This window comes from Enhydra lutris, unplaced genomic scaffold (genome assembly GCF_002288905.1).
Source record: "Enhydra lutris kenyoni isolate GAN:26980312 unplaced genomic scaffold, ASM228890v2 scaffoldscaffold2, whole genome shotgun sequence".
NCBI classification, from domain to species: domain Eukaryota; kingdom Metazoa; phylum Chordata; class Mammalia; order Carnivora; family Mustelidae; genus Enhydra; species Enhydra lutris.
In genome coordinates, this window is record NW_019154086.1 from 37999356 (window position 1) to 38012321 (window position 12966).

The window sequence follows — 12966 nt, forward strand, 5'->3', positions numbered from 1 at the left end:
AGCTCAGGTGCGAGGACCAGGGCTGTCAGGAACTGGTGAAACAGGTGTTAGAGGACTGGTGACACGGAATGGGGACCCTAAGGTAACTCGCAGACGGTCATCTCAGAAAGCAGCTGCCATTCCCAGAGTTTATGGAACTGAGGGAAGAGTTTGGAGTTACCAGAACTTAGCTGCTTGAGAGAGGCCAGGGCGCTGGGTGTCAGACCTTTGAGGAGATGACGCTGTTGCACACCAGCGGTGGCTCTGGGGGAGTAGGAAGGGCTTGGGAAGCCCCGCCCCCACTGCTGTATCCTGCTTCCCACCTCCCCCACCGCCTCCCCAGCGCTGTATTGACAGAGCAGAACTGGAAGCAGCTGACAAGGCAGAACTAGAGTCAGGGCAGTCTTGACCCAGCATCACAAAGCAGAGGGAAAAAAGCGCTGGTTCGAAGCCGAAATACAACAGCTTATTAACTGGCACAACCATCTCGCACTCCAGCTTCTGAATGAAATTCAGAAGAGCAGCCCATTTGGAAGACAAATTATTTGACAGTTCTAACGGACGACCGAACTAACGGTATTTGAAAGGCAAGATGACTCAGAGAATGCAGAATCTAATCCAAGTCCCAGATCTTATCTCGGCCCTTGGCCAAGTCTAATGCAACGAAAACCTGAGCACGGAAATATATGCGGGAACACACAGACCCTGTGCTTACATTATATCTTATTTATCTTCGAACTTGTTGCAAAAGCAGGTCCTCAATAAAGCTTTGTGGATGAGGGAAAGAAGAGAAGAGGAGTAAGGAAAAGAAGGAGCTAGCTCCAGATCTGTCTTGCAGAAGAAAAAATCCTACTGTTTGCACCCTATCTGCTTTTTTAGGCCCAAATCCTTATTTTTTAAGCGCCAAAAATCCCAGTAACTTTTTAAGAACTATGCAGGACAGCAAAGCGTGTTTAAGGGTCAAAAGGACTGATGGTTGGTGACCTTTGGGGTAAGCAGATCACTCTTGAATCACAGACTACCTCCTTTGGTTCGGTCCACAAACAGTAACCAGAAGACCCTGGCATTTTGGAAATGTTTATCTCAAGTTGTAACATCCATGGAGATCCCAGCTCTATATCCTAACTGTGGACGGATGGGGACTTACAGCCTCATCCCAAACCCTGTAACTCTGAGCCAACAGATTTACACCCAAAGAAGGGAGAGCCTGTATGAGGAAGTCCTTTTGTTCCCGCATGAGTCATACTCCACTGGAGACCCCCTTATAGGCCCACAGTGGGGGAAGTGGGGAGGGGCAGCTCCCTTCCACCAAGTGTCCTCCCCCGTTTCGCTGCCCAGGTGGCCTTCCTCACAATCTGCAGGAAAAATCCCTTCTACCTTAGACCTCTATTCTCTTCTTCTCTCACTCACCCTTGGGTTCCCCAAGATTCCCCCTTTCCTTGTGCTGATATCATTCGGGTCTACTGCCCACCCCCTTGGTGATGGGGACCCAAGGTTTGACATCCTGAGGCAAGAAGATGGAGGAGAAGGAAAGGGAAGGTGTCTTCCTTTCATAAGCCCAGAGTAACAGTGCTCTGAGCATCCTCTTCTGTGTTCCCCTGTGCGTGCCAGACCCCGGAGACAAAGAGGGAAAAGGAATACACCTGCGGATGAGGCCACCATAGATTTCATTCACCACAGCTGGCTCTTGCCATGGCCTGATAATCTGTTGCCCTCCTGGACCAGATGTTGGGGCCACTTCTCACAGCTTCCAAATTCGGTCCATCACATTCCTCAGCCTTCTTTATGCTGCATTTCTGTCTGCTGTCATTGTTCACGAGACACACACAACTCAATCCATTTGCTCTTTCTCATCTTGTCGATTATTAACTAGATTTGAGAAATCTTTCCTCAAGTTAGGATTTCAGTAATACCTTAATGGTCCCCCTTACTTCATTTTGGGCAGTGATTCTCTTTCTGGACTATACACTAGAATACTTTGAAGAACTTGCTAAAAATGCTGACACCAGGCCCCGTGCTACATTAATTAAATTGGAGTCTCTGAGGGTGGAGTCTGGGTACAGGGTTTTTTGTTTTTTGGTATTTTTTTTTTAAGATATTACTTATTTATTTACTTATTTGACTGGAGGAGGGAGAGAGCAGGAACACAAGCAGGAGGAGTGGGAGAGGGAAAGCAGGCTTCCCACTGAGCAGGGAGCTGAGTGTAGGACTAAATCCCAGGACCCTGGGATCATGACCTGAGTGGAAGGCAGATGCTTAACCATCTGAGCCACCCAGGTGAACCTACAGGTGTTTTTGTAAGCTCTCTTGGTAATTCTAATGTGTGACCAGTGTTGAGAACCACTGATTGAGATGCATACATTTCCCTTATTCAACAAACCCTGACTGACAGCCCACTTTTGCCCGCCATTATCATAGGCACCAGTGCTAAATGCCATAACCCATCAGGCACACAGTCCTGCCTTCATGGAATCAGTCTTGTGGGAGAGGCAAACAAAAGCGTACCTAAGTAATTAACGAAGACAATCATTCCAATAAGAGTGATAAACATTAGAATAGAGAATGAAGGGAAAGGGGAGATGGGGGCTTTGATGCAGTGGTCAGCAAGTAGTTCCAAGGATACAAAGGAGCTGAGGACCCCCAGAGATTTACCCAAGGAGAGGAGAAAGCACAAGTGAACAGTCTAGGGAAAGAGGTCAGCTTGCCATAGGAACTGAAAGAAGGCCCATGTGCCTGGAGTAGGTAATGAGGGAGAAATGGCCAAGAAAAAAAAAATCATTTGCAAGACCTGTTGATCCCACTTAATGTCAGACTCAGATCTCAAAAGCCATGGCAAATCTTTTAGAATTGATTCTAATTGCACTGAGAAGCTTTTGAAAGATTTTAAGAAGATGTCGGAGAGCTGATTTACCTTTTAAGAAATGTCTGGCAAAAGACTAGGCTATTGCCTTGGACGTGGAGAGAGATGAATGGATTCTAAAAACATTTTGAGAGTAAATCCAAAACCTTTTGCAGGTGGTTTAAGCAAGTAGACAGTGGTGGCATTAACCAAGATGAATAAGACAAGGGGAGGAACAGTCTTGGAGTTTTGGGCAAGAAAGAGCTGGGAGGAGGAGCTTGGCACTAGAAATCAATGTTCTATTTGTGGTATGTCAAGTTTAAGATCCTAGGAGGTATCCGAGTAGAGATGGCGAGTAGCCAGTGGGATATATGAGTCTGGAGCTCAGAGAAGAGGTCTAGACAAAAGACATAAATTTAGGAGTTGTCAGGATATAGATATTATTTAAAGCAATGGAAATGGATGAGATCATCTACATGAGAGAGAATGTAGATAGAGAAAAACTGGCGTGAGACCAATCCCTAAAGAACACCGATGAGGAGGAAGGAAGAGGGGTCAGCAAAGGCACTGACTAGGTGTGTCCAGAAAGGAGGAAGGAAAACCAAGAGGCCATGTTGTTCCTGAGGCTGTAAGACTGGGATATTTCAAGAGAATGGCTGAATGGTGAGCTTTTTGAAAGCATAAAAGGGAGAGGTAATGGGAAGGGAAAGCAGAATGGGTCAAACGGGGAAAACACTTCCCCCAAGGTTTATAATACAACAGGAGAGAGAGAGAGAGATGTACACAAATTAAGAAGGTAGAGAAAGAGAGGGCCCCAGAGAAGAAGCAGCTGAGCACAGAAGATCCATTGTTTCACATCAGAGCACTGACGTATGAATATCTGCCTTTCTATGTTCCATTCTATTCCATGATTTCTATATTCCATTCAGAAGTTTCCCAATTGATGGCGAGGTCCCAGATCTGCCAGGAAAAGGGAGCAGGCTAGGTAGAAGACGTGCCATGGATCAATCACAGAACATCCTAGATAGTTCAGTAAATACTCCCTGAAAATGACATGAAAGGTATTGACTCGGGCCTTTTAGAGGTGATAAAAACCTCCTAAGTGCTGACTTAATGCAAATTGTATTTACTGTGTCTTCTCTTAAATAGAGCGTCATGTTATGAGTTATACCAAGCAAAGTGAACAAATACAACAAGTGCCTTCCTTTAAAAGGGGGACGTTTCTGGGGCACCTGGTGGTGCAGGCAGTGAAGCATCCACTCTTGATTTTGGTTCAGGTCATGATCTCAGGGTCATGAGATCGCGCCGTCTGTTAGGCTCCACGCTCAGCGCGAAGTCTGCCTAAGATTCTCTCTCTCCATCTCCCTCTGCTCTTCCCCCTGCTCTTTCTTTCTCTCTCCAATAAATAAATAAATCTTTAAAAAATAAATAAATAAAAGGGGAATGTTCCTAATATGGGCCTAATTCTTATTATTCTAGCTGTGGCATAGAACATAAATAAACACAGTCACACATGAAACACATGAGAAAATAAAGAGCAGGACAGAAATAGAAGAAGGCTTGCATTATATATCAGCTTTAGTACTCCTAGTATCCCAGCCCTTGTACTATGTCTAGGGCATATTATTCTGCAACCGGTGGTCACTGGCTACCTGGGTCTTGACTTCCATCCTTACCAAGGAGCACCTACCCGAAGTCCAAGAAGCAGATACAGGGATGTCCAGGCATCGGAGCCACTGGACCTGAGGAAGGACAGGATTGGTGGTAGGAGAAGTCAGCAACAAAAACATTCTGCTAGTTTCTCAGCATAGACTTTAGAAAGGCGGCCACAGAAGGAGAGAAGTAATACTAGCCAGCCTGTGATGGCAAAGGACCAGGGCTCCTGTTCGGAGGTGCAGGGGGCAGCAGGAGAGCAAGAGGACAGTGCTCCAGGTTACTCATGTTGAGGGAGCCAGAAAAGAGCCATCCAACTCCACATCCAACATGTGCCCCGTACCGGGCCATGACCTGGGGAGGGGAGATGCTCAATCTTGTTCCATCACAATGGCAAACAGACTCCTATCCTATTCAGAACATGCACACGTGTCTTCCTTTCTGTTTGATCTAGAACCAAAGCCAAGTCCTTGCTAGGACCTCCAAACTCCACCTGTTGCTCCTCCCACCCCCCTCCGCCCACCGCGGCCCCACACACGACTCACCTCTTACTCCTCTCTGCCCGGCTCCCTGCCTATCTCTCGGCCCAGGCCCCCTGGGGCCTCCGCACAGGCTGTTCCCTCACCCCGAAATGCTATTCCCCTCAGTTAGCTACTTTCTCAATCCCTGACTTTGTTTGAGAGGCCTAAAATATCACCCTGTCCCTGAGGCCTGCCCCGTCCACCCCTTATTCTCCTTCGAGCACATCGTGCTCTAGAGTGCCCTTGATGGGCTTGTTGTTTGTTGCCACTTTTCCACTGTCCTCACCACTGGCAGTGCCCCGAGGACAGGGATTTCTGTGGGGGCATCGGGGGCTCTATCCCAGTGCCCGCAGCGATGCACTAGGCACGCGATAAGTATTTGTTGGATAAACGACTAAAGCAGAATTGGCTCTGTGTCTTTCCTGGCAACAAAGGGTAGTCTTTTCTGAAAGGCAATTCAGGTTCGAGAAAGACTGCTGTTTTTAGGTCATTTCTTCTCCGCACCAATCCCACTCTCACCATTGTGACATTTGTAAAACGTGAGTCGGAGGTGGGCTCTTCCACTCTCCAGTCCAGAAGACAAAGAGAGGACCCGACTCTTCGGAAACGTGTGACCAGATTGCTCCCCATCATGACCTCAAAATCTACTCTTAGGTATTTGCTTGCTTTCCTTGTCCCTCTGCCCCTCTTCTAGATGGCAGCCATTGGTCTCCATACCACTGGCAGCCAGAACTCCTTTTATTTGTGGAAGAAATTATTGCTGGAGACCTCACCTTTGCTGGCTGGCTCTCTACCGAGATTGCATGATTTCACAGAAAGTTAGCACCTACACCTGCAAAGCTGTGGCTTTCCCGCCCCCATTTATCATCTTTCAAGACTCCTTAAAGAAGGAAATTATCAATTTATCATTCTGTGGAGGAAATGGAATGCCTCTAATATTTGTCATCTATAAGAGAGTTTAAAGATGACGTGCTAGCTTTCTGGAAAGGTTGGCCATTACTTTAAATGGAACTGAAATTCTAATTTATTATTTCCCAAAATACAATCTTGGTGATAATAGGAGAATGTATGAAAGCTCTTTTTTTCTTTTTTTCACCCTGAGGACATATTTTCGCTGAAACCCCAGGTCTCCTGGTCCCCCACGGATCCTGGCAGGACGTTCCCACCCCTAAAGGCATAGTCACCTTCAGGGTCAGCCATGGATGAAGAGGCAGCTTTCCCGTTGGCTGTGCCCTTTGCTCTGTACATCGCAAGGGCTGGAGGAGAGAGGCATCCAATTCTGCAGTCCCCGACAGCTGCCAGAGGACGGTCATGAGTGTGCAGTGTCTAGCACATTACAAATGTTTGTTAATTGACTGGTAATTCATTGTGTGACAGCCGTATACCTCAGCTATCCTTTTCAGTCAGGGATTAACTCAGTCATCAGTCATTAAAGGGGGGAAAATATTACAGTTCCAGCCAGATGGCAGGGCAATCAAACACATAAAGGAAAATGGCTGGTCTTTCAGTGAGAGGCAAGGCAGCAAATCCTGGGTCCTGTGCCTGGTTATGTTCCAAATTCTAGCTGGAGCAAGTTTTGGCAGGCTTTCCTACATCTCGTGTGCTCTAACCTTTCTGATAAGCAGGAGTGATGTTGGTCAGACGAACAAGTGAGGCATCTGTCCCAGTGACCCCCGCTGAGTTTGGACTCCTCAGATGCCTGGATAACCGGGAGAAGGAAGCAGGAAGCATGCAGACTTTACCCGAACGTTTGAGAGGCCTTGAGCAAAAGTGTTAATGACAGCCCACCTACCCCATGTCCAAACATTTTAAAGTTATAAGCAAATAAACTATTCAGTGAGACATGTTTTATCCTCCTGCTTTGACAAACATCTCTCCATAAAGGCCTGGAAGGCCAGATTCACATTTAGAATTTTGGACCTGAATGTAATGATGGAGGACAACGGGCCGCTGTCTGTCCACCTTCCTCCCCTTGCTTGGTTCCACTGCACTGCCCTGTAATGGGCCTCAGGATACCCTGAGTATCCAAACAGTGCCCTCGGAGTAGCTGTTCCTTGGCCATCCTCAGGCCTCGGGGCTCTGCACATCAGCCACAAAATCTGTCCACGGAAGATTAGATGCTCATGCAGTCCTGGGAATGTGCTCAAAGCTGTTTGGGGAGGGAATTCCCAGGTCCCAAGGGTATGGGCTAGAACATGGGTCAGAGACAGAAGATGGGCTCATCCCATTGACTTCAAGGATTCCTCTCCTTGTGGGAAGGGGTCTTTCTAGAAGAGAGAGAGCGAGCAGTACCCTCCAAATGTGGGAGCCATGGCAGGAGCCCCCTTGTTGGGAACTGAAGGGCATATTAGACAAGTGCCAAGCCCTATTTCCAGCATCACTCCCATCCCTTACACACTTCTCTCCATGTGCCTAGTAGCCTGGCCACAAAAAGAAGATACACTTCATGAGTATCTTTTGGTCCATAAATCGTAGTTATCCTTGGTCCCATATGTCTTTTAGAGCCACGGACAGAGGGAAGCAAAAATACCCTGATGTCACGGTGAGTCGTTTCCCTTTACTTCTCTTCATAGTCACGAGGGGGGCAGAAACTCAAGCTAGGTAGCTATGCTCCACCTTTGAAATGACAAGGGTGACCTCATGGTCTACTCCAGAATCCAGTGCAGAATCCCAAGACCATTCTCTCAACTACTGGACCATGTACTCTGTTCTGGGAGCTCACACGCTTGGACGATTTGCAGTGGAGAAAGGCTGTGAGTCTGAAGATACCCCACGCAACCTTTACTTTAGGAATTTGAAATACAGTCTCACTATGATGCTGTCTCCTTAACAAAGTAGTACCTTTAAAATATTTAACAACTTGAAAAGGAAACTGAGCTTGAATTTTCCTTTCAAGCACTAAGGAAATACAGTGTTTCGCTTCTGTCTGAAATTCACCATCTCCTCAGACAAAGAAGGCTCTCTGGTAAAAGCAATGGCATTTTCTCCACAATTTTCAAATAAAAGATAAAGAGAAAACAGCATTGCAGCTTTTTTGTTGGATCTAACAAGAAAGGAATAATACGGTTTTGCCAGGGGAGAGCTCTGGTTTTAAGTTCAGAATACAAAAATAGGCTGACCAATTTTACAAAGGAATATTCTCAACTGCTGCTCTAAGGCTGGCGAGAAGTGAAGTTTCAAGAAAACGAGATCATTTGATTATTCAGGGGGTATATATGGTGATCAAGCTGATGGGCCAGTCCTCTGTGAAATTCTAAAATAGAAAAAAATGTGATTTCTCTTTCTCTGCTCATCCCACCCTTCACCCCTTACCCTCACACGATCCATTCTCTTCCTCGACCCCACCCCAAACCTGGCCTTTGGGAAAAGAATGGAGGACATCATTTGCATTATAGCTCCTCATGTCCAGACCACTCTCCCCACATAGTCCAGCCTCCCTTCACTCAGCTGACTTTTCCTGTAGCTGCTTCCAAAGAACCTTCCATGATGCTGCCCACCCTCTCAGTAACAGCCATCTGTCCCTCCCCAGCTCTTACGCTCAGTGCAACGGGTTTATAATTGTCTTACCCTGTCCGACTATACTCTCTGTTAGAGGAGAAATCATATGCATTTTCTTTAATGTTGAAATTTCCACCACTGTCCCGGTGCTTGGCACATAACAAGTCAAATAGAATAAATGAATGAGTGAATTAATGAATGGGAACTTAAGCCACTATGTTGCTGCTCCCAGGGTGTTTGAATTAACTGTAATTGAAGAGCGAGGAGCACTTACCCCTCCTAAAGGAGTCATAAACCTAATGGGAGAGTGTTTGGAGGAACATGGCACTGGGATGCATTCTTTTGGGTGTCCTGTCTGGTATAGTCAGGTTTCTTTGGTGTGCGGTGGGGCAAGGTAAGGGATTATGGTAAGGACTTGCAAGATGAGAGGAAAACCTAAAATTCATAGGAAGAGCTACTGATTAGTAAAAGTTTATATGTGTCAATTTTAGTGACAAATGCTAATTGGGCATCACATTTATTATCCACATTTTATACATGAGAAAATGGAGAGCTGGAGATTCAAATTGTCTAATTTCACAGAATAAGAGGAAGCATCAGGGTCTGAATCCAAACTAGTTTGACTTAAGTCAGAAGGGCATCTCAGCAAATCTCATATTAAGTGAAACCCCAAGGTGGTGGCTTGGAAAGCAGCACTAGCCATGGAAGTCCCTGGCATCCTAGGCTACCCACTGTGCGCCTGCTTCTGCCCCCTGTGCCGTCTGCCCATCTGGGGGTCTCCCATTCTGCATCCTCAGTGGGAGAGGACCTATCAGAATTTCCAGGCAGCACTCAGTATGAAGAGCCCCTCCCTGAAGAGAGCTTACCCCAGACTTCAGCTGCACCAGTCAAGATTAGATTAGGCTACTGATGAGTGGTAAATGAGGCAGAAATAACAACAGTGGACTAAACAAAATAGGGATTTATTTTTCTTTCACATAAAAAACCAGAATTTGAAGTCCACAGTTGGTCAGGTAGTTCCAGGTGTCTGGGATCCAGACTCTGCCTTTCTTGTTTTTCTATAGCATATGGCTTGCATTTCTGAGGCCACCTGCTCCAAAACACCTGCTGGAGCTCCAGCCATTGCATCCATATTTCAGCTACGGGAAGGAGGAGGGGGAAAAGAAAGGGCTGATACATGCAGACTTCAAGGAAACGTTCTTGCTCCTACATCCCAGCCCTCCTCAACTAAAAATGTAGCCTTTATTCAAGGCAGCCACATGCCCAGGTAAAAATCCTGAGTTCTGTTAGGAACATGGAGAACAAATACGGTTTGCCTCAATACCTTATCTATGGCTCCTTTTGCCTAGGGACTCCTGTGTGCAGTTATGGCCAGGTGGGAGCTGGTGGAGAGAGGAAGGCAAGCAGCCCTTCTGAAGGAAGCCCTAGACTCTTTCACAACAGGGCTGTATGACTGACATTTGTCCTATGTGGCCTGTGAAGTATAGATAAATTTGTTCTCTTGAAGCCACATCACAGCAGTGGCTGCTTTGTAGCCTCATTCCACCACTGTGCTCTTAAGGTCCCCAGCAATGCATTCTTCTCATCATCAGAAAAGAACATCTCCCAGCCTTGGTGAGATCAGCTAGGCTCTCCCCTTCCCCCTCCCACCAAGTCTTCATGCAGAGACATAACTCAGGCCCTACCACCCACCAGTTGGAGAATCAGGCTCATGATTACCAATTTGAAATGATGCATTTTTTGCAGAGGAATGCAAATGAGGATGATGGTAAAGGCTTTCTTTAGTTTGCACACTGACCCCCTTCCCTGTCCCTTACTATCAGGAAATATTTGTGCCCACACGTTGTTTGTCCCTTCTGTTGCAGGATCCTGTGGCTGTCTTGTCATGATACTGTTTGCCTCTGAAGTGAAAATCCACCACCTCTCAGAAAAAATAGCAAATTATAAAGAAGGGACTTATGCCTACAAAACGCAAAGTGAAAAATACACCACTTCGTTCTGGGTTGTTTTCATTTGCTTTTTTGTTCACTTTTTGAATGGGCTCCTAATACGACTTGCTGGATTTCAGTTTCCTTTTGCAAAATCCAAAGGCACAGAGACAACTAATGTAGCTGCAGATCTAATGTACTGAAAGGCAAATACTTCTGTAATCTTCCAAGTAAGGGAGCAGACTGGCTTTGGTCACTTGGAAATGGTTAATTTTGTCCATCCTTTTAGATGTACCAATTAAAGCACCCAAACCCTCCACGGCAGTGTTTGCAAGTGATATACGAAGGGTACAGGCTGGAAAGGAAGGGGAGAAAAAGGAAGGTTTTGAAAGGTTGTTTTACCTGGTGGGAACTGGGTTCTTTTTTTTTTTTTTTTTTTTTAAGATTGTATTTATTTATTTATTTGGGAGAGAGAAAGAGAAAGCATGAGCGGCTGCTTGTTTTAAGTGCAGGGAAGGGGGAGGGACAATGGGAGAGAGAATCCCAAACAGATTCCCCGCTGAGCGAGGAGCCCTACATGGGACTGAATCTGAGGACCCTGAGATCAGGACCTGAGCCGGTGCTCAACCGACTGAGCCACCCAGGTGAACTGGGTTCTTTAGGCAGTTGACTAAAATGGACCAATTGTTACCCTCTGCATATCAAGTGCAAAATGCCTGCTCTATCAAGGAGGAATCAAAAGGCATGAGGAATATATTTTTATACAAACAAATACTATTTCTGATATATCCACACATTTGTTGCCAGAGATATCAGGAAACAGAGCTGGAATCCCTTTCCTAAAATGACAGTGCATTAAACGAGCATTGATAAAAAGTACCAACATACTTTTTAAAAGTTTGTTTAAAGCACAATCTTATTATCCATTCCTCATGGTCAAAATTGGCAAACCTCTAAAGGGAAAAAAAAAAAAAAAAAAAAGGAAACACAGTACTTTCAACAGACATAATTGCTGGGACCACAAAGGAATCATGAAAAATTATTCTTCCTAGTAAACAATACAAAATGACTCATTGGGGCTGTTTTTTCTAACTTTAGTGTCTTTAAGCACTAATTCCCAATTATGAAAATTGCATTACATTCTGAGATCATGATGGTATCATTGGTAACATTGTATCTTAGTTTTTGGTCTGTCACAAAGCATGACCCAAGTCCATTTTCGTTTTCCTGAATTATCCATGAAATTCATCTGCAGCTGACCAAAGACCAGAACTGAGCCTGAAACAGATTCTCCTTCTATCCCCCAGAGAGTGACAGAAGACACCATCAGTCCCCTCACCACAGCCACTGTGTACTTAGGCCCTGTACGAGAGGTCCTGAAAGTGCTCATTAAAAAACAAAACAAAACAAAAAAATCAAAAAAACTTTTCCCCTTTTGGAACAATTTATAAGAAACAAACAACTATTTGTATCCGTGGTGAGTAAATTGCTCTGATAGTGATCTGTGCCCACAGGCTGACATCAGAACACAGTTAGTTTCCAGATGCCTGTCCCTATGCCTTCATTCAGGAAATATACCTGGAGAAGTTTTAAAAAATATGTATTTATTTATTTATTTATTTATTTTTAGTGGGGGAGGGGCCAGACAGAATCTCAAGCAGACTCTGTACTCAGTGCAGAGCCGGATGCAGGGCTCGATCTCAAGACCCTGAGATTTTTTTTTTTTTTTTTAGATTTTATTTATTTATTTGACAGAGATCACAAGTAGGCAGAGAGGCAGGCAGAGAGAGAGAGAGGGAAGCAGGCTCCCTGCTGAGCAGGGAACCCGATGTGGGGCTCGATTCCAGGACCCTGGGATCATGACCTGAGCCGAAGGCAGAGGCTTTAACCCACTGAGCCACCCAGGCGCCCCTCAAGACCCTGAGATCTTGACCTGAGCTGAAACCAGGAGTTAGACGCATAACCGACTGAGCTATGCAGGCGCCCCATACCTGGAGAGTTTCTAGAAAACCCACAGGTCAGTCTAGCGATGAAGGGGATGATTATTTTAGCGCAGGCCAGTGGAGCTGGTGCTGGAAGTCTTCATGCAACAGTTAAACACAGAAGCATTGGTGGCTGGGAGCGGGCAGGAAGGCACAAGGACCTTCCCCGAAGTGGGTAATTGGCCTGAGATCCCGGAAGGCCAGGTCCCCGCATTCTCATTTGACCTCCCTCTCTTCTCAAAGGTTTGAAAAACTTCTAACACCAAGCTCTCTTCTTTAGGAAACAAGTCCCTGGTTGTTCTCTGTTCTGCACAAAGAGAAAACTCGGAGCAGCGGCTGAAAATCTAATGAGAACCTAATAGGCAAACTAACAATAGTCCCTGGGCGGGAAGTAGAGGCAGGGCTGCCGATCCCTGAAATTGTGCCACACACAAAAATAAAACAGGATACAATCTGGGTCCTCAGAAGAGTGCACTCACGTTGTCTCCCTCTCTTGTCTCAGATGAAATGTGTGGTCACAGTGGCCTGTGTAACCTTTAGAAGAGCGAGCTGGACAGGACTTCTTT

General features: G+C 45.8%; 1 protein-coding gene across 1 annotated transcript in view; it reads left to right on the top strand.

The window, feature by feature from the left end:
* The window catches only part of LOC111152315 (clarin 1), a 35315-nt gene extending 24694 nt beyond the window's left edge, over positions 1-10621 (top strand). Inside the window, exon 3 of the mRNA XM_022510805.1 lies at positions 10356-10621. Coding sequence (XP_022366513.1) covers positions 10356-10621 — 266 coding nt within the window. The remainder of the gene's footprint in view (positions 1-10355) is intronic.
* The last annotated feature ends 2345 nt before the right edge of the window (positions 10622-12966 follow it).